Source organism: Lutra lutra, chromosome 7 (genome assembly GCF_902655055.1).
Source record: "Lutra lutra chromosome 7, mLutLut1.2, whole genome shotgun sequence".
Classification (NCBI taxonomy): domain Eukaryota; kingdom Metazoa; phylum Chordata; class Mammalia; order Carnivora; family Mustelidae; genus Lutra; species Lutra lutra.
In genome coordinates this window covers 147311678-147336121 of record NC_062284.1, presented here as the reverse complement: position 1 = coordinate 147336121, position 24444 = coordinate 147311678, and the positions used below count along the sequence as shown (strand labels likewise).

Here is a 24444-nt window from a genome sequence, read left to right as displayed (position 1 = left end):
CTTTCAGTTTGACCCTAATCAATTCCATTTGGTCATCCATGGCTTTCTCTAACCTAGCTATTGCCTGGATATTTGTTAGCCTGAATTCTCTTTCCGACATATTGTCTATGTTGATATGTTGATTAGCTCTGTTGCAGAAGGCCCATCCTCTGTATTTTTCTTCTGTTGGGCATTCCTCCTCCTAGTCATTTTGGTGAGAGATGACTGAACGGATGTAGCTGGATGTATCGACCATGGTGAAGTCAAGGTGCACCCTGGAACACTTCTGAGCAATCAGGGTTCCCCACCCAAATGAGAGAAAAAATAAAAAGAAAAAAAGAGAGAGACACACACAGGAAAGAAAGGGAAGATAAAAGAGAACGTTCAGCCCAAATGGGCCCCCAGGTAAGATTGACGAAGTATACAAACAAAAACAAACAAAAAGACTGATAAAAGTATATGACAAGAGAAAAAAAAATATATATATAAGCAAATAAAGGAAGAACCTCATCAAAGAACCCCAAGTGTAAGATTTCTAGACTATCAGGACAAACACAAAAACACAGACACACTGGTGGAAGAAAAAGATGGGGGAGTGGTTATAAACTCTCAGTATGGGTGAGGAAGGTTGTTTTGATTCTTTCTGGATGTATCTTGGTATCTTTGTTAAAGGACCCAACTTTCCTACGATAAAGGGGGATTAAAAATTGGTTTACCTATAGGGATAGCATTGATTGGGGAAATGGGATTACCTTGAAGTTTAACTCTATATGAATAATAAAAATAAAAAAGGAATAAACTAGACTAAACTAAACTAAAATTTTAAAAAAATAAATTTAAAAAATAGAAATGCAGAAGAAAAACACAACTGTAAGTATCAAAATGTTCAGGTTATAAGGTTATTATGGAATTTGATGTACTGGACATGTCACTGTGATGGCAAATAGGGTAAAAAATTATCTATATAAAAAAGAAAATGAGCCAGAATAGTGGGAACGAATTAAAAATAAAAGTTCTCCTATGAAGTAGTGGTGGTGGTTCTCTTTTAGTTTTTTTTTTTTTTTTCTTTCCTGGTTGGTTTTCTGGGGTAGGGGCCTGCCACGTGGGTTTTCAGTCAATGATGTTCCCTGAGTTAAGTCCTCCCACCCCCCTCAAGGGGGTGGGCTCTGAGAAAACCGGTTTTTTCAGGCTTTTGTTCTCTGGAGGTTTTTATGTTTGTTCACTTTTTTTTTTTCTCTCTCGCCTTGACCGCTTTTGATGGTTTTTGTAGGTTTAGAGGAAAGCAAACTGCACCCTGACCTCCCTCTCAGAAAGAATCCTCAGTCTGCTCTCCTGTGGATGTTGCAGAGCCCATATAAATTCCCCCTTGGCTGCTGGCAGAGCAGGTTCCGAGTCGCGGTCCCTGGGGATGCAGGATCTTCTGCTTGTACCCAAAACCACGGCAGCAGCAGCTCTCTGGGCAGCTCCAGACCACCAGAAAGGTTCCAAGCAGTGATTGCCCACAGATTTTCCCGCTGGCCCAGGCTGGGAGTGCCTCGTCTTTCTGGGTCTAAGAACTCCATGCTTGCACGCACCTCTCTCAAGGGAGGCTGTGGGTCACGCGCAGGTCTCAGGCTCTGAGAGCAGGGCATGGGTCCAAAAGCACCAGGCTGGGCCTTCACGCACCTCTCTCAGGGGAGATTTTGGGGCGTGCCCATGTCTCAGGCTCTGAAACAATGGCGGGAGTCTAAGAGCACCTGGTGGGCCTTTGCGCAACTCTCTCAGGAGAGAGTGAGGGGCCTGTGCATCTCAGGCTCTGTTAGCACGGCTCGGCTCCGCATTCTGCCATCTGGCAAGGCTTCCAGCCCCTCACAGGATCCGGACCCCACGTGTTCTCAGGCGCTCTGGCAGCTCAGGAACCAAGACCTGGTTTCTATGCTGCATTCTCTCTGTCTCAGAGCTAGGGGAGGCTGTTCTGGGCCCGGGGACTTAAGCCCCTGTCCCTAGCAACCCCTATTCCCACAATTGCCACCCCCCCCCCGAGATCCTATGCTCTTTTTGAGTGCTTTCAACCAGTCTCCAAGTTAATGCTGGTCCCCAGATGCAGGAAACTCTCATATTAGTGCTATTACTTTCCAATCGATCACTTCTGGTGGCTCCCTCCCCCTTTTGTGTATCTTCTGATACTAGTCTGACGTTCCCACTCCGCTTTACCTGCCCACTGGCATCTTCTGCCCCTGTAGCGATCCAGACGTGTATAATTCTGATCTCAGACTGATTTCGTGGGTAGTCAGAGTTCTTTGGTAGGTAATCAGCTCACTTTAGGGTACACGTTGAAAAGGCGCCTCCTCCTACTTCCCCGGCATCTTGTCTCCCCCAGCCCAAACAACTTCTTAAAAAATATAAAATCCTGCTATGTCCATTCTTTGGACAGGTGCTTATCATTAAAACCAGTGATTCTTTTTTAGGGTCTATATTATATTAATTGCTTCACACACATTTTATCTTGGTAGTTTTTACTTTAAAAGGTAAAAAAATCTTTAAGAACTGAAATCTCACCTCCAACAGGAATCTCTGCACTCCCACAGTACTTTTCCTGTCTCGCGTTAATCAGTCACATCTTATCTTGTGTTCCACTGAGGTGTCCAGATCTCCTCTCCATTAAACACTGGAGCAGCTCCAGTGCAGACCTGTTTATCAAGCAAAACACCTATTTGCAGGGACACATTGTGGAGAACCTCTGGATAGAACAAAACAGCAGTAAATTTGCAACAGCAGAAGGTTCTTCCCAGAAATTGTGGGAATTCTGACAATCTACATATGTGCATGAGCTAGGAGCTTTGCAAACTGGATAAGCTAGAGTGACAGACGTATTTCTCAGGAAAAGTCAGTAAATTCCTATCAGAGGATGTGTTCATTGCTCAGGAAAATTTCAGAATGACCTCTGAGTGTGCCAGGACAAGCTCCCTCTAGGATATGGCCTAAAAGGAGAAGACTCTGACATTCTCTGGTAGATAAAAGTGCAGATTTTGAGCTTCAGAACTAAGGGGAGGCTGCACCATAAATGAAGGTAATCAACATGGTCCTGAGAGAGGGAATCTAATTCTAGGCAGACCATGATGAGGAAACATAGATGGTCACTCAGAAGCAGAGGGTCTCTGGGAAGCAGGAGGCAGTGGATACCCGTGTCTCAATTCTAAGCTATTTGCACTGAAGTAATGTAAACCCTCTGCACTGTCACACATGACCATCTCATCATTGTTGTATCTGGGGGGGTAGTTTGGAATGGAGAGAATAGGGTAGAAGTATCCTCCCCATCAGTACTTCTCAAGGACACTACTTCCAGAAACCTCAACATAAGGGCTGCATTTATTCTCCTACCTGAGTGGAGCAAAATAAAAAGTGGGCAAATTATGTTGCAAATATTAAACCAGATGGAAATACATGAATGATAGTGACGCATCAGAGAACTGTTAATACAAGGTTCAGGTTGGGGACGAGAATGCTAGAGAGGATAGACAGACAGAAAGGACGAAAACATGGACAGAAAGAGAAACAGCAAAGCCGGAGATAATGAGACACAGTGAACAAACTCTCCAGGAATCCACAAGAGATTCGAGGACTGGGGTGGAACTGCCCTTCTCACAATGGAGACCTCAAACTCTAGGGCTGATAGCTGAGTGCTCTCCTTAATCGCCTCTTTCTGTCACTCATGGCCAATTAGTCAGCAAGTCTTGCCAGTGACAAGTTCAAGACACACTCAGAATCCAACCATTTCTCACCCCTTCGCTGCTGCCACCCTGGACTGACTCCTATCAGTTTTCACTTGGAGTCCAGCAAGAATCTCCTCACCTTGCAGATTCCAAGCTCCCATGTCCCTGTCTCACTCCTAACTACTCTCCGCACCAGAGTCAGTCAGAGAATCCTTTACCATATGGAGAAAGAGAGGATTGTTGCTGGTTTATGGTCCGTCTTCCCTCCTCAAAGGTAAGCCCTTTTAAGGCAAGTTCTTCTATTTCTGTTCACTGTTGTATCCACAGAGACCAGGCAGGGCTACAGTTTGTGCAGTAAGAACCAAATAAATATTAGTTAATGAACTACACAAACAGTTATAAAACTGTACACTAGACTTCTGAGTAAAGAATAAAGGATCTGCATTTTGTATTCATTTGTGGGTCTTCAGAATGGTCGGGGTTTGGAAATCATGTCATTTTTTTTTTTTTTGTCATCATCAATGAGACTACAATGGCCTCTCCATAACATTCACTGCATGAACTACAGGAAAAGAATGTCCGATAGGTTGACTAACTTCCATGGTGCCTAGAACTGGCCTGGGCAGGATATGGATGCTGTCCTGTCCCCACGCACAACATCAGGTACATGTAAAGAGTAGAGTGCATAAGTAATGACCAGTATGCAGGAAAACCACTACTCAACATGGGCTGAATGAATTCTGCACCAGCGACACACAGTCCAGATGTGAAAAAGATAACTTGTCTTTGAGGACTAAGAAAATTGTAGGCATCTCTGCTTCTACCTGCTTGTGAACAAGTACCATGGTGGTATACGTGTTCTGAGTGAGATGCTCACAGGGAACACTGGGAGCCACGAAGAAGTAAGTGATCATCATACCTGAGGAGTCCACGTAGTCAAGGAAGGACTTATGAGAAAGACTTTCACTGAGCTGAACCATGTCTCAGGACGATGTCTAGCAGATTAGAAAAAGCACATTGAGGGAAGAAGGCACAGACTCTGTGAATGCCCAGCACACATGGTTGCCTTCCCAAGTGGATCCTGGGAGGAAGTTAACAAAATGGGGAAGGACAGGAAATGCTTATAGCACATGTTCCTCTAAGGACAGAACCTGTGCTTTCCAATGATCATGGACACTCCTCCTCTCAAACTACTCATTTCCCCCTAGAAAGGTGACCAATAAAGGGGCTTAACAGAGTTGAAAACATTGGGAGACAAAATCAGAGGAGGGAATCAACTATCTGCTTCCCACTCCAGTTTATGGGAGGACTGATGCATGTGTGTAGAGCACGGTGTTCCCTGTGGCTGTCACCACCTACAAGGAAGAATGTGGCTTCACACCAGCTCTGTCCTAAAGCATGACATGGCTGCCCGGGGGCTCCATGTGGGACAACACAGTCTTCTTCCTGGTTGTGAAGTTCCTGAGGCATTCCCATTGGAGTTCCACTCCTTTGTTCTAAATGCACTTTGTACAAAGAAACAGACAGAATCTGAAACAGAGATCATGTTTTCAGGAAAGCATAATGGTTCTTCTTTTCTGATTAAAATAGAAAACCAGGAGGGTGGCAGAGTGGCAATAAATTTGCACTGTTTTGACAGAGGCCACATTCTAGTCACAGTTAATACCGACAGTCAAGGTCCATAATGGCTCAAAGTAAGTAAGTTCTTGGAGTCAGTAGGAGACACACATGTGTTGAGCCTCCTAATGAGCCTCAGTAATGCAGGGAAACTATTCTCAACAAATGGAGATTCCACACGTGTCAGGTACACTCTGTGGGGGTGTGGGCAGGTGTAGCAGCAGAAATGGGTCCTCTCCGTGCACTGGTGACAAGGAAAAAAGGCTCCTAGTTTGAGGCAAAGAGCAGCTGCTATTCCCAGGTGGTACTGCAGCTCACAGATGAGGTTAGCAGTGGAACTGAGTGGAAAATGTGGGAGTTATGGGCATAGCCAGAGGCTGGCCTCTTGACAAGACATCCATAGCTTGGTGCCTGAGTGTCGGATTTGTTTGTGCACAGGTTTCTTCTGCAGCAGGACAGCTCCTCCCATGCTGTTCTTCCTCCTGGTGCCTCGCATCTTCCGTGGACAGGTCTTTCTGAGCTTCTAACTTAACCTTCTCTGGTCCACCTCTTTCTGTCTATAGTTCTCTTCTCCACAGCCAGCAGAAACATTTCCTAAACAACAAGGGAGTTCTTCTCTTTTCAGAGCAAAGAACTCCTGGGTCAAGAGGCTGTGTGGATGAGGCTTGAAGCAAGTGGCTTCTTTCTGCTCTTTCATATCTTCCTCCAGCTGCTGCTTCCAACTGCTGCCTTCAGAGCTGTCAGTCATTAAAACCAGTGATTCCTGATACAGACAGCAACACGACTGTATCCACAAGGACTGATCCTGAGGCACACAAACCCCACAAAGAAAATTCATAGAGTACAATGACCCATTTATGAATTCTACAAAATTAAAGCTAGTATAAGCTGACATGAGAAAGAACAATAGCTATGTGTGGACAGGGTGAACAAGGGAAAGGGAAGGAGGAATTCCAGAAGGAAATGCTGGAAATTTTGGGAAGAATTGAAGAACTCACTGTCAAAATGTTGATTGTGACACCTGTGTTTATATATCACACACTCGTAAATGAGCCGTTCATCTTGTGTCGCATATACACATCGAACTTATTATAGGTAATAACAAAGGTGATTCTAAAGGGACGTAGAAAGAGTGAATGTTAAAGACATGAAAATACACCTACACGATGCTGATTTTCTCTGTATTTATGGTAAAGTATAAAATAAGCAAAATCAATCCATCCCCATTACAGGAGGGCTTCCACATGCCTCATAGCCTGACACTCTGTCCTGCAGATGATTTGGGTGGGGGGCAGCAATTCCTGTGGGGAGAGCACTGACCTAGATCCTGGGGTCAATCTCACCCCATATGTTTTCATGGACACCTTACAAACACAAGTATACACCCTGGAAAGTTATATAATAAAAAAAACAATTATTTTCAAAATTGATCATTAGCACTAAATTAAAGGTATTCACAACTGCTTGGGTCACTGCCTTTCTGTCAGAATAGATCCCCAAGCTGAATATATAGTCAGAGGACATGCAAATAGGGCCCTCCATCTGCTGATTAAAACAGCCCAAACCTGACTCTGCAGCTGGGAGAGGAGCCCCAGCACCAGGATTCCCAGGTGTTCCAGTCAGTACTCAGGACAGGATACAGAAAACTCACCATGGAGTTTGTGCTTGGCTGGGTTTTCCTTGTTGCTCTTTTAAAAGGTAATTCAGGGTGAACAAGAGTCATTGAGGATGTGAGTGGATATGAGTGAGAGAAATTATAGATGTGTGACAGATTCCTGACCAGGATGTCTTGCCTGCAGGTGTCCAGTGTGAGGTGCAGCTGGTGGAATCTGGGGGAGACCTGGTGAAGCCTGGGGGTTCCCTGAGACTCTCCTGTGCAGCCTCTGGATTTACCTTCAGTAGCTATGGCATGAGCTGGGTCCGCCAGGCTCCAGGGAAGGGGCTGCAGTGGGTCGCATATATTAGCTATGATGGAAGTAGCACATACTACACAGACTCTGTGAAAGGCCGGTTCACCATCTCCAGAGACAATGGCAAGAACACGCTGTATCTGCAGATGAACAGCCTGAGAACCGAAGACACAGCCGTGTATTATTGTGCAACAGACACAGTAAGGGGCCCTCAGTGTGAGCCCAGACACAAACCTCACTGTAGGAAGGGATCTGGACCACCAGGGTGTGCACACCACTCACCAATCCTGTCTTTAAGCCCAGGAGCAGATGCAGATGAAGGTTATGGGCAGGTTTCCTGTCAGGATCTAACGATTCCTATCCAGAGAACACTTTCCCTCAGGGACCTTCTCTGCACACATGCTTCTGTGCTTAACTCTTCACTCTCTGAACTTTGAAAATTTGTTCTAATGGGAATACAATTATACCAAAATGCACAAAAAACAGAATCACTCACATTGTTTATTCGTGTCTGTAAATACCAACGAAGCACAAATATCCTGATGCTCTTCAAGTGAGGCTTTTAGGATTCCCAGCTGCTCTCACTTTGCATCACATGTCCACCCTCCTCAAAGTGCAAACTCCCTAGAAGCAGCATAAAGTGCATTCTGGACATGAGGCCACCAGAGGCATCAACAATTAAAAGCAAAAGAAGAGAGGTTCTTGGTTGGGGAGTCACTGTCTTAAACAATGCTCATAGCATCAATGTTAGTGACAACATGGGAAAGCAGTGTAACCCTCTCCAGGTGTGATGTGTAGTCGGGATATTATGCACACACATGCATAATTACACACACACACACATACACACACACACGAATATGAAACCTTTTTCACTTTGCACTAATTTCTCTGCAGCAAAAGTGGTCCTAAGACAAAACTACACAGCATACAGGAAGACCTCAAGAAGCAAGAAAAATCTGAAAGAAACACTCTAACGTTACACATGAAGGAGCTACAGAAGGTATGATGACTAAAGCCTAGATATGGGAGAAGGAAGGAAATAGTAAAGATTAGAGCAGTAATAAATGATATAAAAACAAAAGAAAAAAACAAACAGAACAGAACAAAAAAGCAAGGTATAGATTTTTGGAAAAAAAAAAACAATAAAATTGAGAAACCTCTGCCTAGATTTATCAAAAGGAAAAGAGGAAACCCGAAATAAATGATATCAGAAATCAATATGTTTCTTTGTGGAATAAATAGGGTTTTGGAGGGGTAAGAGGGGCCGGATGGGGAAACTCGGTGATGGGCAATAAGGACACATGGTGACTGAGCACTGGGTGTTACACACAAATAATGAATTGTTGAACGACATAAAAAACTAATGATGTACTATATGGTGGCTAACTGAACATAATTTTGAAATGAAATTTAAGGAGATAATGTGAGAAAATAAATAGTTAAAGCTGGAATTCTAGGAGGGACATTTCCCAATCCAAATCCTGAAATAATACTCAAAATTTTGTGTTCAAACTAGAGGTGGCTGGGGTGGGGGATAACTGCCTCTTGGGCATTAATGAGGGAACTTGATGGAATGAGCACTCGGTGTTATATGCACCTGATGAATCACTAAATTCTACCGCTGAAACCACTAATGCACTATGTGTTAACTAAATTGAATTTAAATAAAAAATTTAAAACAAAATAAAAGGAAAGAAATCAATCTTATCTAGTCTTTCATTCAGAGACTTTGTTTCAGGTGTAGAGGAGCAAGATGGCAGCAGAGTAGCGACCTCATTTCAGCTGGTCCCTTGAATTTAGCTGGATGTCCATCAAACCATTCTGAACACACACGAATTCAACTTCAGATGTAAGAACAGTTTTTTTTAAGATTTTTTAAATTTATTTGATGGACAGAGATCACAAGTAGGCAGAGAGGCAGGCAGAGAGAGAGAGGAGGAAGCAGGCTCCCTGCTGAGCAGAGAGCCTGATGCGGGGATCAATCCCAGGAACCTGGGATCATGACCTGAGCTGAAGGCAGAGGCTTTAACCCACTGAGCCACCCAGGCGCCCCTCAGATGTAAGAACAATTAACCGGATTTCTACAAGCAGCAAAATGACTAGTTTTTGTGAGGTGGGAAGTGGAGAAATGTAAATCTTTTGGGGAAATATCGGAAGATAAATGGAGATTGGAGGGAGTCTCCAAAAGCCACCCACTGGAAAGTGATATTCAGATCAGAGCAAAAAAAATCAGGACCTTCAAAATCTGCTCCAGTGAGAGACATCCCTTACTGAAATAGAGCACAGGGGATGAATGAGAGAGAATTCTGGGTGGATCACAGGGATCTCAGATCACAGGAAATCAGAAGTAATGGGGAAGCCTGAACCGATAGACTGCCCAAGCAGTGGCACAGGGAGACAGGTTATGGTCAGCAAGCTCAGAAGGGACTCTCAGCTCCAGTCACCATAAACCACAAGTCAGGCCAGTTGGAAGACTGCTCTGTGCCTGACCACCCTGAAAAGGACTAAAGGTGTGGGCTGCTTAATATCTCATGGGAGATATAAAATGATTTGTGACCAAAACAGGGCAACAGCTCTCAGGGCGGCGTAGCCCTCAAAAGGACACTGGAGAGGCACCTGGCTGTGAACTGCGAGCCACGCAAGAGGGTGCATGTGTGAGCCCATGGCTTGGTGCACAAAGTGGCTACATCCACAACTGGGCAACGACTCTCAGAATGATACGAAACCTGACAGGACACTGGGTCAGCACCCAGCATGACCTAGGAGTTGCGGAAGAGAGTGCACTCACAAGACCACAGCCGCTAACAACTGCAAAGTCAGAAAGCACAGAGACACTCATGGGTCCCTGGAACTTTCTCCAGAGAGTTGCAGTGGGCATCCAGTATGCAAGTCTGTGGCTTTTGGTACACATAGAAGTGGAGATGGATTGACCTGAGATGGTGGTGGGGGGTGGGGGTCCGGGCCACCACATTGTTGCTCTGGGCTGGAAATTCCCGCAGGGCCATGTTTGCACTGACCCTCTGAAGAGAAGCAGAAAGCCACCAGGGAAAAAAAAAAAAACAGACACAGGGTTGGCTCCCATTCAGCCAATGACCCTGACAAGGGTGGGCAACTCCACCCGGACAAAGATGCCTGAGAAGCCAAGCAGCAGGCCCCTCCCCCAGAAGACAGACTGGGAGAACAGGTGAAGGATAAGGTTACTTCCCACAGAAACGTGAAACTCCAGCACCAGGGGAAAATTACATAGGGAGCTCCAAGTGTTCCCTCACGACTTGCTTATACTCAGGATAAAAGTTTACATTTCTTTTTTCTTTCTTTTCTTTTCCTTGCTTTTTCTTGTTATACCGTGTTCCCATTTCAAAGAGAGTCTTATTTCCTAACTTCAGTTTCTAAATTTAAAATCTTCATTTTATAGATTTATGCCCCACATAACCCAATTTTTCTCTCTATTCAATTTATATATAAAATAAGTTCTAATTTCCTTAACGTTTTCACATATAGGGTCTTCTAACATATACCAAAAATCAATCAGGAACAGGGAGATCGAGGCAAGATGGCAGAGGTGTAGGGGTCCCAGTTAAAGCAAGTCCCTTGAATTTAGCTGCATATCTATAAACTATTTTGAACACCCATGAAATCAACCTGAGATGTAAGAATATAGATGTGTATTTCTACAAGCAGAAAAGTGGCTGTGTTCAGCAAGATGTCTATTATACCAGCTCTTTTTTTCAGAGGCCATTTTGACTTGTTTTTTACAAACCTATATTTTTTAACACGTACATGCTTTATCTTAGCAAGTTGTTCACTCTATTCAGTTTTACCTTCTTATATATCCATCCTTTAATTTTCTAGTGATTTTGAGAGTTAGTGTCCTCTAACATACGGGTCAAAATTCACCCAGGAACAATGAAGCACTCTATTTTGTCCAAAACGTAAGTTACAGCCACTCTTTACTTGCCCCTTTTTTATTTTCTACTCTTTATATATTTTATATATAATTTTTTAATTTTTTCAATGTTTTTATTTTTATTTTTTTTCAGTGTTCCAAGATTCATTGTTTATGCACCACACCCAGTGCTCCATGCAATACCTGCCCTCCATAATACCCACCAGCAGACTCACCTAACCTCCCACACCCCCCCTTCCAAAACCCTCAGTTTGTTTCTCAGAGTCCACAGTCTTTCATGGTTTGTCTCTCCCTCCAATTTCCCCCAACACTCTTCTTCCCTACATCTCCCCATGTCCTCCATGTTATCCCTTATGCTCCACAAATAAGCAAAACCATAAGATAATTGACTCTTTACGCTCATTTATTTCACCAGCATAATCTCCTCCAGTCCCGTTCATGTTGATGCAAAAGTTGTGTTTTCATCCTTTCTGATGGAGGCATAATACTCCATAGTGTATATGGACCACATCTTCCTTATCCATTCGGCCGTGGAAGGGCATCTTGGTTCTTTCCACAGTTTGGCAACCGTGGCCATTGCTGCTATAAACATTGGGGTAGAGGTGGCCCTTCTTTTCACTACATCTTTATCTTTGGGGTAAATACCCAGTAGTGCAATTGCAGAGTCATAGGGAAGCTCTATTTTTAATTTCTTGAGGAATCTCCACACTGTTGTCCAAAGTGGCTGCACCAACTTGCATTCCCACCAACAGTGTAAGAGGGTTCCCCTTTCTCCACATCCTCTCCAACACATGTTGTTTCCTGTCTTGCTAATTTTGGCCATTCTAACTGGTGTAAGGTGATAACTCAATGTGGTTTTGATTTTAATCACCCTGATGGCTAGTGATGAACATTTTTTCATGTGTCTGATAGCGATTTGTATGTCTTCATTGGAGAAGTGTCTGTTCATATCATCTGCCCATTTTTTGACATGATTGTCTGTTTTGTGTGTGTTGAGTTTGACAAGTTCTTTAAAGATCCTGGATATCAACCTTTTGTCTGTACTGTCATTTGCTAATATCTTTTCCCATTCTATGGGTTTCCTCTTTGTCTTGTTGACTGTTTCATTTCCTGGGCAGAAGCTTTTGATCTTGATGAAGTCTCAAAAGTTCATTTTTGCTTTTGTTTCCTTTGTCTTTGTATACATGTCATGAGAGATGTGGCTGTGGCCATTGTCGAAGAGGTTACTGCCTATGTTCTCCTCTAGGATTCTGATGGATTCCTGTCTCATGTTGAGGTCTTTTATCCATTTCGAGTTTATCATTGTGTACCATGTAAGAGAATGGTCGAGTTTCATTCTTCTACATATAGCTGTCCCATTTTTCCAGCACCATTTATTGAGGAGGCTTTTTTCCACTGTATATTTTTGCCTGCTTTGTCAAAGATTATTTGACCATAGACTTGAGGGTCCATATCTGGGCATTCTACTCTGTTCCACTGGTCTATGTGTCTTTTTAATGCCAGTACCATGCTGTCTTCATGATCATAGCTTTGTAGTAGAACTTGAAATCTGGTAATGTGATGGCCCCAGTTTTGTTTATCTTTTTCAACATTTCCTTAGCAACATTTCCTCTTCTGATTCCATACATATTTTGCAATTGTTTGCTTCAGCTCTTTGAAAAATGCTGCTGGAATTTTGATCAGAATGGCATTGAAAGTATAGATTGCTCTAGGCAGTATAGATATTTTAACAATGTTTATTCTTCTGATCCATGAGCATGGAATGGTCTTCCACCTTTTTGTGTCTACTTCAATTTCTTTCTTAATTGTTCTGTAGTTCCTCCATTACAGTTCCTTTACCTCTTTGGTTAGATTTATTCCCAGGTATCTTATGGTTCTTCATGCTATAATAAATGGAGTCCATTCTATAATTGCCCTTTCTGTATTTTTATATTGTTAATGTACAAGAAAGCAATTGATTTCTGTACATTTATTTTGTATCCTGCCATATTACTCAATTGTTGTATGAGTTCTAGTGGTTTGGGGGTGGAGTCTTTAGGGTTTTCCATATAAAGTATCATGTCATCTGCGAAGAGAGTTTGACTTCTTCATTGCCAATTTGGGTACCTTTTATGTCTCTTTGTTGCCTGATTTCTGTTCCTAGGACTTCTAATACTATGCTGAACAAGAGTGGTGTGAGTGGCCATCCTTGTCGTGTTCCTGATCTCAAAGGGAAGGCCGCAAGCTTTTTCCCATTGAGGATGATATTCGCTGTGGGTTTTCCATAGACAGATTAGATACATTGAGGAATGCTCCCTCTATCCCTATACTTTGAAGTGTTTTAATCAGGAACAGATGGTGTATCTTCTCAAATGCTTTTCTGCTTCAATTGAGAGGACCATATGGTTCTTCTCTCTTCTCTTATTGATTTGTTCTGTCACATTAATTGATTTGCGAATGTTGAACCACCCCTGCATCCCATGGATAAATCACACCTGGTCATGGTGGATAATCTTTTTAATGTACTGTTGGATCCTATTATCTAGGATCTTGTTGAGAATCTTACCATCCGTATTCATCAGGGATATTGGTCTGAAATTCTCCTTTTTGGTGCAGTCTTTGTCCTTTTGGGGAATCAAGGTAATGCTGGCTTCATAAAAAGAGTCTGGAAGTTTTCCATCTGCTTCAGTTTTTTGAAACAGCTTCAGGAGAATATGTTTTATTCCTTCTACAAAAGTTTGGTAGAATTACCCAGGACATCCACAGGTCCTGGGCTCTGGTTTTGGGGAGGTTTTTGATCACTGCTTCAATCCCGTTACTAGATATTGGTCTATTCAGGTTGTCAATTTCTTCCTGATTCAGTTTTGGAAGTTTATAGTTTTCCAGGAATGCATCAATTTCACCAAGGTTGCTTAACTATGCATATAGCTGTTGATAATAATTTCTGGTGATTGTTTCTATTTCCTTGATGTTAGTTGTGATCTCTCCCTTTTCATTCATAATTTTATTAATTTGGGTCTCCTTTCTTTTCTTTTAGATTAATTTGGCCAATGGTTCATTGATCTTATTGATTATTTCAAAAAACCAGCTTCTAGTTTCAATGATGTGTTCTACTGTATGCCTAGTTTCTATCTGATTGATCTCTGTTCTAATCTTGATTATTCCCCTTCTTGTGTGCGTAGTTGGCTTATTTGTTTTTAATTCTCCAGTTCTTTAAGTTGTAAAGACAGCTGGTGTATTCTGGATTTTTTTTTCTTTTTTTTTTTTCTTTTTTTGAGGGAGGATTGAATGCTTATGTACTTCCCCCTTAGGACCGACTTGGCTGTATCCCATAGGTTTTGGACTGAAGTGTCTTCATACTCACTGGTTTCCATGAATTGCTTAAGTTCTTCTTTGACTTTCTGGTTGATGCAAGCACTCTTAAGCAAGGTGGTCTTAGCTTCCAGGTATTTGAGTTCCTTCCAAACTTTCTCTTGTGGTTGAGCTCCAGTTTCAAAGCATTGCAGTCTGAGAATATAAATGGAATAATATCAATGTTTTGGCATTTTTTGAGTCCAGATTTGTTGGTCTATTTTGCAGAAGGTTCCATGTGTGCTCGAGAAGAATGGGTATTCTGTTGATTGAGGATGGAATATTCTCTATATATCGATGAGGTCCATCTGGTCCAATGTGTCATTCAATGCTCTTGTTTCCTTATTGATTTTCTGCTTGGATGATCAGCCTGTTACTGAGTGTGGTGTGTTAAGATCCCCTACGATTAATGTATTCATATCAGTATGTCTCTTTATCTGGATTAACAGTTGTCTTATGTAGTTGGCTGCTCCTGTATGGGGGTGGGGCATAAATATTTACAATTATTAGATCTTCTTGGTCGATACACCCTTTAAGAATGATATAGTGTCCTTCTGTATCTCTGACTACAGTCTTTAGTTTAAAATCTAATTTCTCTGATATGAGGATCGCTACCCCAGCCTTCTTTTGAGGCCCATTGGCATAAAAAATGCTTCTCCATCCCTTCTCTTTCAGTCTGGATGCATCCGTAAGTTCAAAATGTGTCTCTTGTAGACAATGTATGGACAGGTCCTGTCGTTTTATCCAGTCTACAAGCCTGTGCCATTTCATTGGAACTTTTAGGGTGTTCATGTTGAGGGTGATTATTGAGAGATACATTTTTATTGGCTTCGTGTTGCCCATGAAGTCCTTGTTTCTATAGATTGTCTCCATAAATTTCTGTTCTATGATGCTCTTGGGTTCTTCCTTCTTTTATAGACCCCCCCCTTAATATTTCTTGTAGTGCTGTTTTGGTTGTCACATACTCTCTTAAACCTTGCCGGTCTTGGAAGCTCTTTTTCTCTCCATCCATTTTGAATGTCCGTCATGCTGGATAAAGTATTCTTGGCTGCAAGTTCTATTCATTTACTGCCCTGAATATGTCTTGCCAGCCCTTTCTGGCTTTCCAGGTTTCTCTGGACAGGTCTGAAGTTATTCTGATGGACCTTCCCCTATACATTAGGAATCTCTTCCCCTTATCTGCTTTCAAGAGCTTCTGTCTAAAATTATGATTCCTCAGTTTCACAATCAGGTGTCTCGAGTTTCTATGATCTTGGGGGCAGACCTTTCTCCTCTGGAACACGAACCCAGGTTCCCTTCGCCAGATTGGGAAAATTTTCATGGAGAATTTGTTCAACTATATCCTCTAGTTTTCTTTCTTTCTCCTCCCCTCAAGGATTCCAAGATTTCTGACACTGGAACATTTCATGGCATCATTTATTTAACTAATTCTCTTTTCATGGCTTCTAAGCTGTTTGTTCCAGGCCTGCTCCTGATCTTTTTTCTCTATCAGTTTGTCCTCTAGATCACTAATTCTATCTTCAGCCTCAGTTCCCCTAGCTGTAGAGAATTTAGATTAGATTGGAACTCATTGAGAGCCTTGTTAACATCATCCCTGGTGGCTTTCACTTCTGCTCTAATCTATTCCATGTTGTCACTAATGGTTTTCTCTAACCTAGCCATTGCCTAGAAAATTGTTAGCCTGAATTCCCTTTCTGACATACGGCTTATGTCCATATCCAATAGCTCTGATGGTGAGGGCACAGTCTCTGTATTTTTCCTCTGTTGGACATTCCTCCTCTTAGTCATTTTTGTGAGAGATGGCTGAGGGTATGTGTAACTGAATGTATCAACTGTGATCCAAGAAAGGTGCACCCTGGAACACTTCTGAGCAATCGGGAGTCCCCACCAAAAAGAATGAAAAAAGAAACCAAGAGAGAGGGAGAGAGAGACAGGGAAAAAATGTAAGAAAAAAAAGAAGACCAAGCCAGAATGGGCCCCAAAGGTAAGACTTATAATGTATACAAACAAAATCGGACAAACGAAAAGACCAACAAAAGTAAACGACAAGAAAAAAAGAACCCAGCCAAAATGAACCCTAAGTATAAGATTTATATACTACCAGAACAAAGATAAATAAATATGCAAATACATAAGCAAAATATGCAAAATGCATATTATATGCAAAATATGCAATATGCATATGCAAAATATGCAAATATGCAAATACACTAACAGAAGAAAATATGCAAAAACACTAACAGAAGAAAAAGATGGGAGGGTGCTTATAAATCCTCAGTGTGAGTGAGGATGGTTATTTTGATTCTTCCTGGGTGTATCTTGATTTCTTTGTTAAAGGACTCAACTTTCTGGAGATAAAGGGGGATTAAAACTGGTTTATATATAGGGGTAGCATTGATTGTGGAAAGAGGATTACCTTGAAGCTTATCTCTATATGAGTATTTTTTTTAAAATAAAAAAGCAAAAAGAAAAACACATGTATATGTATCAAAAAAATTCAAGTTGAAAGGTTATCATGGAAATTGTTGTATTCAACGTCACATTATAATGGTCAATAGGTCAAAAATTTTTTAAAAATTTTAAAAGAATGAGAATAGTGGGAACGTTTAAAAATAAAAGTTGTATCTATGAAGTATACAAGTTTTAGAGCAATACCGGGAGCTTAATATCTTCTTTTCCCCTTGTGTTGGGCTTTTACAGTTTTATGGGGACACTGGTGGTTGTCCTCTCCTTTTGAGGGGGGGCTGGATTTCTGGAGGAGGGGCCTTCTGTGTTGTTTTTCAAACCGTCTTGCTTGGGTTGAGTCCTCCTGCCCCTATCACGGGGCTGCGCTCTGAGGATACCTGTTTTTCAGGCTTTTGTTCTCTGGAGGTTCCCCCCCGCCTCTGGCAGCTTTTGGCCATTCTTCAGAGGTTTAGGGGAAAGCAAAGTGCTCCCAGACCTCTGTTTCAGAGAGAAGCTTCAGTCTGTTCCCATCTGGGTGGTCCAGAGAACATGGACTCCCCCTCTGCCACCTCCCACCAGCAGAGCTCATTCTCAGCCACCTTCTCAGGGGTTGCAGCAGTTGCGGATTGTCTCTACACCCTGGTGCTCGTAAAACCATGATGTTGATCCAGGGAGCTCGTTTCCAGTGGCTGCCTTGCTGGGCTGCTGTCTGGGCAAGTCCAGACCGCCCTACGGATCCCAACTAGAGACAGCACCCTGAGATTTTCATGTCGGCCCAGGTTGGGAGTGTTCAGACTCTTTGGTGGTCCTAGGGCTCACCAGCTAGTACCCACAAGGACATTTCTCTGGGGACAGTGTGGTACAGAGCTCAGGCCCCAGCTGTGCGGTGACTGTGTAGAGTGCAAAAGCCTGTGGTTCTAAAGAACAGAGGATGGCATCCATCCAGACTCTCACACATGGGTGCCAGAGGCTCAGGGACCATGGCCTAGATTCTTCACTGCACTCTTTTGCATGGTGCCAGCAGTGTTTGTCTTCGGTCCCTGAGCTTAAGCCTGTGCCCCAGACTGCCCAACTCCACCAGTTTCCCCTTGATATCTTTTGCTCTTTTTAGTGCTTTTAACCAGTCTCCAAGTTAATGTTGTTCCCCAATCACAGGGCACTCTCATATTGGGGTATTACTTTCCATTGGGTTGCCTCTGGTGGCGCTCTCCCCCTTTCGTTTATCTTCCGATATCAGTCCGACACTCCCACTCTGCTTTACCTGTCCACTGGCATCTTCCGCCCCTGTAGAGATCCAGAAGTGTATCATTCTAATCTCAGACTGATTTCATGGGTGATCAGAGTTTTTTGGTAGATAATCAACTCACTTTAGGAGACTGGTTGGAACAGCATCTCCTACTTCTCCTCCATCCTGTCTCCTGAGCAAAGGTGTTTATCAGGTGTAGCAGTAATTATTGAAACATTCCAGAGAAGAGGAAGTATCCTGAAAGTGGACTGTGAGGTAGCTGACATGCTGGGAGAGAGTGCAGAGGAAGTGGTTTTGCCTTCCTTATGGAGCAAACTCCTCTTCAGCTGACTGGTATCTGTTATCTTCTGATATCAGTCTGATATTCCCACTCAGCTTTAACTGTCCACTGGTGTCTTCTGCTCCCGTAGAGATCTAGAAGTGTATAATCCTACATCTCAGGCTGATTTCATGGGTGTTCAGAGTGTTCTGGTAGATAATCAGCTCACTTTAGGGGACCAGTTGAAACAGTGTCTCCTACTTCACCATCTTCTCCCCCTCCTTTAATTGAATTTAAATTAAAGTAATAAATGCCTCCATCAGAAAGGATGAATACCCAACTTTTGTAGCAACATGGAAGGAACTGGAAGAGATTATGCTGAGTAAAATAAGTCAAGCAGAGAGAGTAAATTATCATATGGTTTCACTTATTTGTGGAGCATAACAACGAGCATGGAGGACATGGGGATTTAGGAGAAGGGAGTTGGGGGGAATTGGAAGGGGAGGTGAACCATGAGAGACTATGGACTCTGAAAAACAATCTGAAGGGTTTGAAGAGGTGGGGGGTTGGAGGTTGGGGGAACCAGGTGGTGGGTATTAGAGAGGGCACGGATTGCATGGAGCACTGGGTGTGGTACAAAACCAATGAATACTGTTATGCTGAAAATAAATTTAAAAAATTATTATAAAAAAAAAACAAACAAAAAAAAGTTCAGTCTCAAAAAAAAAAAAGGCAAAAAAAACAAAGAACAAAAAACAATTTCCAACATCAGATGATTTTCTCTGTGGAAGATAAATATTTAAAGAAAAATTAAGGCTAAAGCTGATGAGAAATAAATATGCCTCAATTCATTGTATGACACCAGCATTACTCCAACACCAAAGCCAGGCAAGGACTGCACAAGAAGGGAATGTTCAGGTTAATATCTCCCTTGAACATTCCTGCCAAAATACTGGCATATTGAATGCCAATGCACACTGAAATGATCGTACATGATGACCTAGAGTGTATCATCCCTCAGATGCAAGGTTCCTTCAACATACACAGATCAATAAATGGGACAAAGTGCTTCAACAGAGTGAAGAATTGAATCTACATCATCCTCTCCATCGATGCCTAAAACTGTTTGAAAAAATCAACACATGTTTATCACTTAAAACTCTCAATGATGGAAGAACAGAAGGAAATTACTTCCACAAAATCATGGTCATATATGAAAAGCCTAATACACCTGACACCGTATTCAACAGTGAAAACATCATGCCTTTCCTGCCACATGAGAAGCCAGACAAGGTTGCACATTCCACCATAAGTTTCAACATGGTATCAAGAAGGAGAATAAAATGTGCAATCCCAGTATGTCATCTGGTCCCTGGGTTATTGTGAATGAAAGTCACTTGAGAACCTGCCAGTGGGCAGACAGACTGAACCTCCTTTGCTCACTAACAGCAAGAAACAAATCTGTGGGAAAGTTCCCTTCCCTGTACCAGGAGGGGAGAATCATCCTCACCCACACAATAGGGAACTTGGGACCCAGAACACTGTGCAAACCAAACTTGTTAGTTCTTCACTAATTTACTAACCTAAACCCAAATCGTTGCATCAAATCTTCACAAATCCAATGTTTGGTTGTCTAAGAAGTAAAAATGCTGCCTACGTTGGTCGTACACTAGGTGGAATATTTCCCATATTTTGGGAGCTCATGCACATGCAAACTGAAATTCATTTTCCCCTTAGACCTGGCCTATGTCCATTGAGTTATTAGGCCAAAAACCCAGAAGAAAAGAAGGGAAAACTTTCTGGCCCTCACTTGGAAAACCTTTGCAAAGAGATTGGCAGTAAAAAAATAAAAGATATTAAAATCAATAGACAAGAAGAAAAAAATATTTGTCTCCATATGACATGGGCTTATACATAGTCAAAGCCCACAACTTCATAAAAGAAAAATCTTAGATTATTTTTAATGATTTCAAGGAAACTTCAGGGTACAAAATCAACATGCAAAATAAAACAATGTTTCCATACACTAACAAGAAATTATCTAAAAAAGAAATTAACAAAATAATTTCGTTTACGCAGGTACCATAAATAAAATAATTAAGGCTAAACATCATTAAAGGGGTAAAATAATGTATAATTGGCCTACATTAATGAAAGACTTTTAAAAATGCACAAAGAAATGATAAGACAATTATGTGGCAAAAATGGAAAAAGCAAGAAGCAGTAAATGTTGGAGAAGTTACAGGGAAAAGGGAGACCTCTTACATTGTAGGTGGGAATGTACATTGGTAAAGCCGGTTTGGAAATCAGTGTGGAGTTTCCTCAAAAAATTAAAAATAGAGCTTCACTCCATGGTGAATAAAATAAAACAAACATAACATGAAAAAATTTTTAAAAATAGAAATAAATAAATACACAAATATAAAAAAGTTGAGCAACCCTATGATCTATCAATTGCACTACTGGGTATTTATCCCATGATACAGATGTAGTGGAAAAAAAGGAAGACATGCGTTCTAATGTTCATAGCAGGAATATTCACAATAACCAAACTGTGGAAAGAGCCAAGATGTCCTTCGATGGATGAATGGATAAAGAAGATGTAGTCCATGTGTCTGATAGACATTTGTATGTCTTCATTGGAGAAGTGTCTGTTCATATCTTTTTTTTGTTGTTCTTTTTTTATCATTTTTTATTTATTTTCAGCATAACAGTATTCATTGTTTTTGTACCACACCCAGTGCTCCATGCAGTCCGTGCCCTCTCTAATACCCACCACCTGGTTCCCCCAACCTCCCAACCCCCCACCTCTTCAAACCCTTCAGATTGTTTTTCAGAGTCCATAGTCTCTCATGGTTCACCTCCCCTTCCAATTTCCCCCAACTCCCTTCTCCTCTCTAACTCCCCTTGTCCTCCATGCTATTTGTTATGCTCCACAAATAAGTGAAACCATATGATAATTTATTCTCTCTCTGCTTGCCTTATTTTACTCAGCATAATCTCTTCCAGTTCCGTCCATGTTGCTACAAAAGTTGGGTATTCATCCTTTCTGATGGAGGCATAATACTCCATAGTGTATGTGGACCACATCTTCCTTATCCATTTGTCCGTTGAAGGGCATCTTGGTTCTTTCCACAGTTTGGCGACCGTGGCCATTGCTGCTATAAGCATTGGGGTACATATGGCCCTTCTTTTAACTGCATCTGTATCTTTGGGGGAAATACCCATTAGTGCAATTGCAGGGTCATAGGGAAGCTCTATTTTTAATTTCTTAAGTAATCTCCACACTGTTGTCCAAAGTGGCTGCACCAACTTGCATTCCCACCAACAGTGTAAGAGGGTTCCCCTTTCTCCACATCCTCTCCAACACACGTTGTTTCCTGTCTTGCTAATTTTGGCCATTCTAACTGGTGTAAGGTGGTATCTCAATGTGGTTTTAATTTGAATCTCCCTGATGGCTAGTGATGATGAACATTTTTTCATGTGACTGATAGCCATTTGTATGTCTTCATTGGAGAAGTGTCTGTTCATATCTTTTGCCCATTTTTTAATATGATTATCTGTTTTGTGTGTGTTGAGTTTGAGGAGTTCTTTATAGATCCTGGATATCAACCTTTTGTCTGTATTGTCATTTGCAAATATCTTCTCCCATTCCGTGGGTTGCCTCTTTGTTTTGTTGACTGTTACCTTTGCTGTGCAGAAGCTTTTGATTTTGCTGAAGTCCCAAAAGTTTATTTTGGCTTTTGTTTCCTTTGCCTTTGGAGACATATCTTGAAAGAAGTTGCTGTGGCCGATATCAAAGAGGTTACTCCCTATGTTCTCCTCTAGGATTCTGATGGATTCCTGTCTCAAGTTGAGGTCTTTTATCCATTTTGAGTTTATCTTTGTGTACTGTGGAAGAGAATGGTCGAGTTTCATTCTTCTACTTATAGCTGTCCAGTTTTCCCAGCACCATTTATTGAAGAGACTGTCTTTTTTTCACTGTATATTTTTTTCCTGTTTTGTCGAAGGTTAACTGACCATAGAGTTGAGGGTCCATATCTGGGCTCCCTACTCTGTTCCACTGGTCTGTGTGCCTGTTTTTATGCCAGTACCATGCTGTCTTGGTGATCACAGCTTTGTAGTAAAGCTTGAAATCAGGTAACGTGATGCCCCATTTTTATTTTTATTTTTCAACATTTCCTTAGCGATTCGGGGTCTCTTCTGGTTCCATACAAATTTCTGGATTATTTGCTCCAGCTCTTTGAAGAATACCGGTGGTTTTTTATTGGAATGGCATTAAAAGTATAGATTGCTCTAGGCACTATAGACATTTTAACAATGCTTATTCTTATGATCCAAGAGCATGGAATGGTCTTCCATCTTTTTGTGTCTTCTTCAATTTCTTTCATGAGTGTTCTGTAGTTCCTCGAGTACAGACAAAATGTTCATCATCACTAGCCATCAGGAAGATTCAAATTAAACCCACATTGAGATACCACCTTACACCAGTTAGAATGGCCAAAATTAGTAAGACAGGAAACAATACATGTTTTAGGGGATGTGGAGGAAGGGGAACCCTCTTACACTGTTGGTGGGAATGCAAGTTGGTGCAGCCACTTTGGAGAACTGTGTGGAGATTCCTCAAGAAATAAAAATAGAGCTTCCCTATGACCCCGCCATTGCACTAATGGGTATTTACCCCAAAGATACAGATGTAGTGAAAAGAAGGTAAATCTGTACCCCAATGTTTATAGCACCAATGGCCACGGTCGCCAAACTGTGGAAAGATCCAAGATGCCCTTCCACGGATGAATGGATAAGGAAGATGTGGTCAATATACACTATGGAGTATTATGTCTCCATCAGAAAGGATGAATCCCCAACTTTTGTAGCAACATGGATGGGACTGGAGGAGATAATTCTGAGTGAAATAAGTCAAGCAGAGAAAGTCAATTATCATATGGTTTCACTTATTTGTGGAGCATAACAAATAGCATGGTGGACAAGGGGAGATGGAGAGGAGAAGGGAGTTGAGGGAAATTGAAGGGGGAGTAAAACCATGAGAGACTATGGACTTTGAAAAACAATCTGGGGGTCTTGAAGGGGCAGGGGGGTGGGAGGTTGGGGGAAACCATGTGGTGGGTATTGGAGAGGGCACAGATTGCATGGAGCACTAGGTGTGGTGCAAAAACAATGAATACTGTTATGCTAAAATAAATTTAAAAAAATTAAAAAAAGAGAGAAATGGATTAAGAATTCAAAAAAAAAAAGAAGAAGATGTGGTCCATATATACAATGGAATATTACTCAGCCATCAGAAAGGATGAATACTGAGTTTTTTATTCTACATGGATAGAACTGGAGGAGATTATGCTGAGTCAAATAAGTCAAACATAGAAAACCAATTGTCATACAATTTCACTTATTTGTGCAACATAAGGAATACCATGCAGGACATTAGCAGAATGAAGGGGTGAAGGGGAGAAATCAAAGTGGCAGATGAACCATAAGAGACTACAGGCTCCAGGAAAAAAACTGAGTGTTTTATAATGGAGGAGGGTAGGGGGATGGATGAGCCTGGTGATGGGTATTAAAGAAGGCACAGGTTGCAAAGTGCACTGGGTGTTATACACAAAGAATGAATCATGGAACACTACATCAAAAACTAATGATGTGCTGTATAGCGAGTAACATAGCACAACAATTTGGGTATTAGAGAGGGCACGGACTGCATGGAGCACTGGGTGTGGTACAAAAACAATGAATACTGTTATGCTGAAAATAAATTTTAAAAATGATTTTAAAAATGCTGTAATAGAAAAAAAGAAGAAAAGACAATTCTGTTCATACATTAAAATGCTACATACTGACACAGTGCCATCTAATCAAAGTGATCTACAAACAATGGAATCTTTGTTTTTAACTTGAAAAGAATTGAACCTATGTCTCGAGCTAAGTATATACTCAGAGTATATGCAAATAGGGTCTTCCCTCCACTGAATAAAACAGCCCAGCCAGGACCATGCAGCTGGGAGAGGAACCCCAGGCCTGGGATTTCTACGTGTCCACGTTCA

At 41.7% G+C, this 24444-nt stretch overlaps 1 long non-coding RNA gene and 1 gene segment (V, D, J or C); one reads left to right on the top strand and one right to left on the bottom strand.

The window, feature by feature from the left end:
• LOC125104252 (uncharacterized) overlaps nt 1-24444 on the bottom strand; it is a 337467-nt gene that overhangs the window by 23676 nt on the left and 289347 nt on the right. The gene's annotated exons all lie outside the window — the stretch shown is intronic.
• LOC125104241 (immunoglobulin heavy variable 3-23-like) lies at nt 6866-16175 on the top strand. The segment is given in 3 exon segments: nt 6866-6986; nt 7088-7398; nt 16164-16175. Coding segments are annotated over 3 exon segments (363 nt in total).